The sequence below is a fragment of the Protobothrops mucrosquamatus genome, unplaced genomic scaffold (genome assembly GCF_001527695.2).
Source record: "Protobothrops mucrosquamatus isolate PMUCROS unplaced genomic scaffold, P.Mucros_1.0 scaffold2532, whole genome shotgun sequence".
Lineage (NCBI taxonomy): Eukaryota > Metazoa > Chordata > Lepidosauria > Squamata > Viperidae > Protobothrops > Protobothrops mucrosquamatus.
Window position 1 is genome coordinate 30,685 of NW_015388593.1, and position 464 is coordinate 31,148.

At 70.9% G+C, this 464-nt stretch overlaps 1 protein-coding gene across 1 annotated transcript in view; it reads left to right on the forward strand.

Annotated features, from left to right (window-relative positions):
* Positions 1-259: 259 nt before the first annotated feature.
* IGSF9B (immunoglobulin superfamily member 9B) overlaps positions 260-464 on the forward strand; it is a 125,428-nt gene continuing 125,223 nt past the window's right edge. The window contains exon 1 of the mRNA XM_029285925.1: positions 260-437. Within this exon, the coding sequence (XP_029141758.1) occupies positions 260-437 (178 nt within the window). The remainder of the gene's footprint in view (positions 438-464) is intronic.

Genomic DNA, 464 nt, shown 5'->3' on the forward strand with positions numbered 1-464 from the left:
GTGGCTCCGTGATGGAGCGGAGTCCTCAGCAGAAATGGGGGGCCTCCCGAGGGTCGAGGGCTTTGCCGCGACCCCAATTCGGAGAGCTGAGCTCGCCGGTAACCTGGTGCCTGCCGTGTGACTCCCTAGTCTTCGGAGGACTCGGCCCGGCGAGGATATTGATGGGACGAAGGCCGGAGCCCGGCGGAAGATCTGGCCTGGACTCGGCCCTGGATCCGGCCCGGCGGAAGATCTGGTCCGGACTCGGCCCGCGGCCTCGATGACAGCGGAGGCCGCGACGGACTCGGATTCGGAGGCCGCGACGGTGGTGGAGACCGCGACGGATGCGACGGACCCGGATTCGGAGGCCGCGACGGATGCGACGGACCCAGATTCGGAGGCCGCGTCGGCTGTGGAGGCCGCGACGGATGCGGACCTGGCCGGCAACTCGGCCTGCGGCTCGGCGGGGGCGGAGGCCGCAGTCC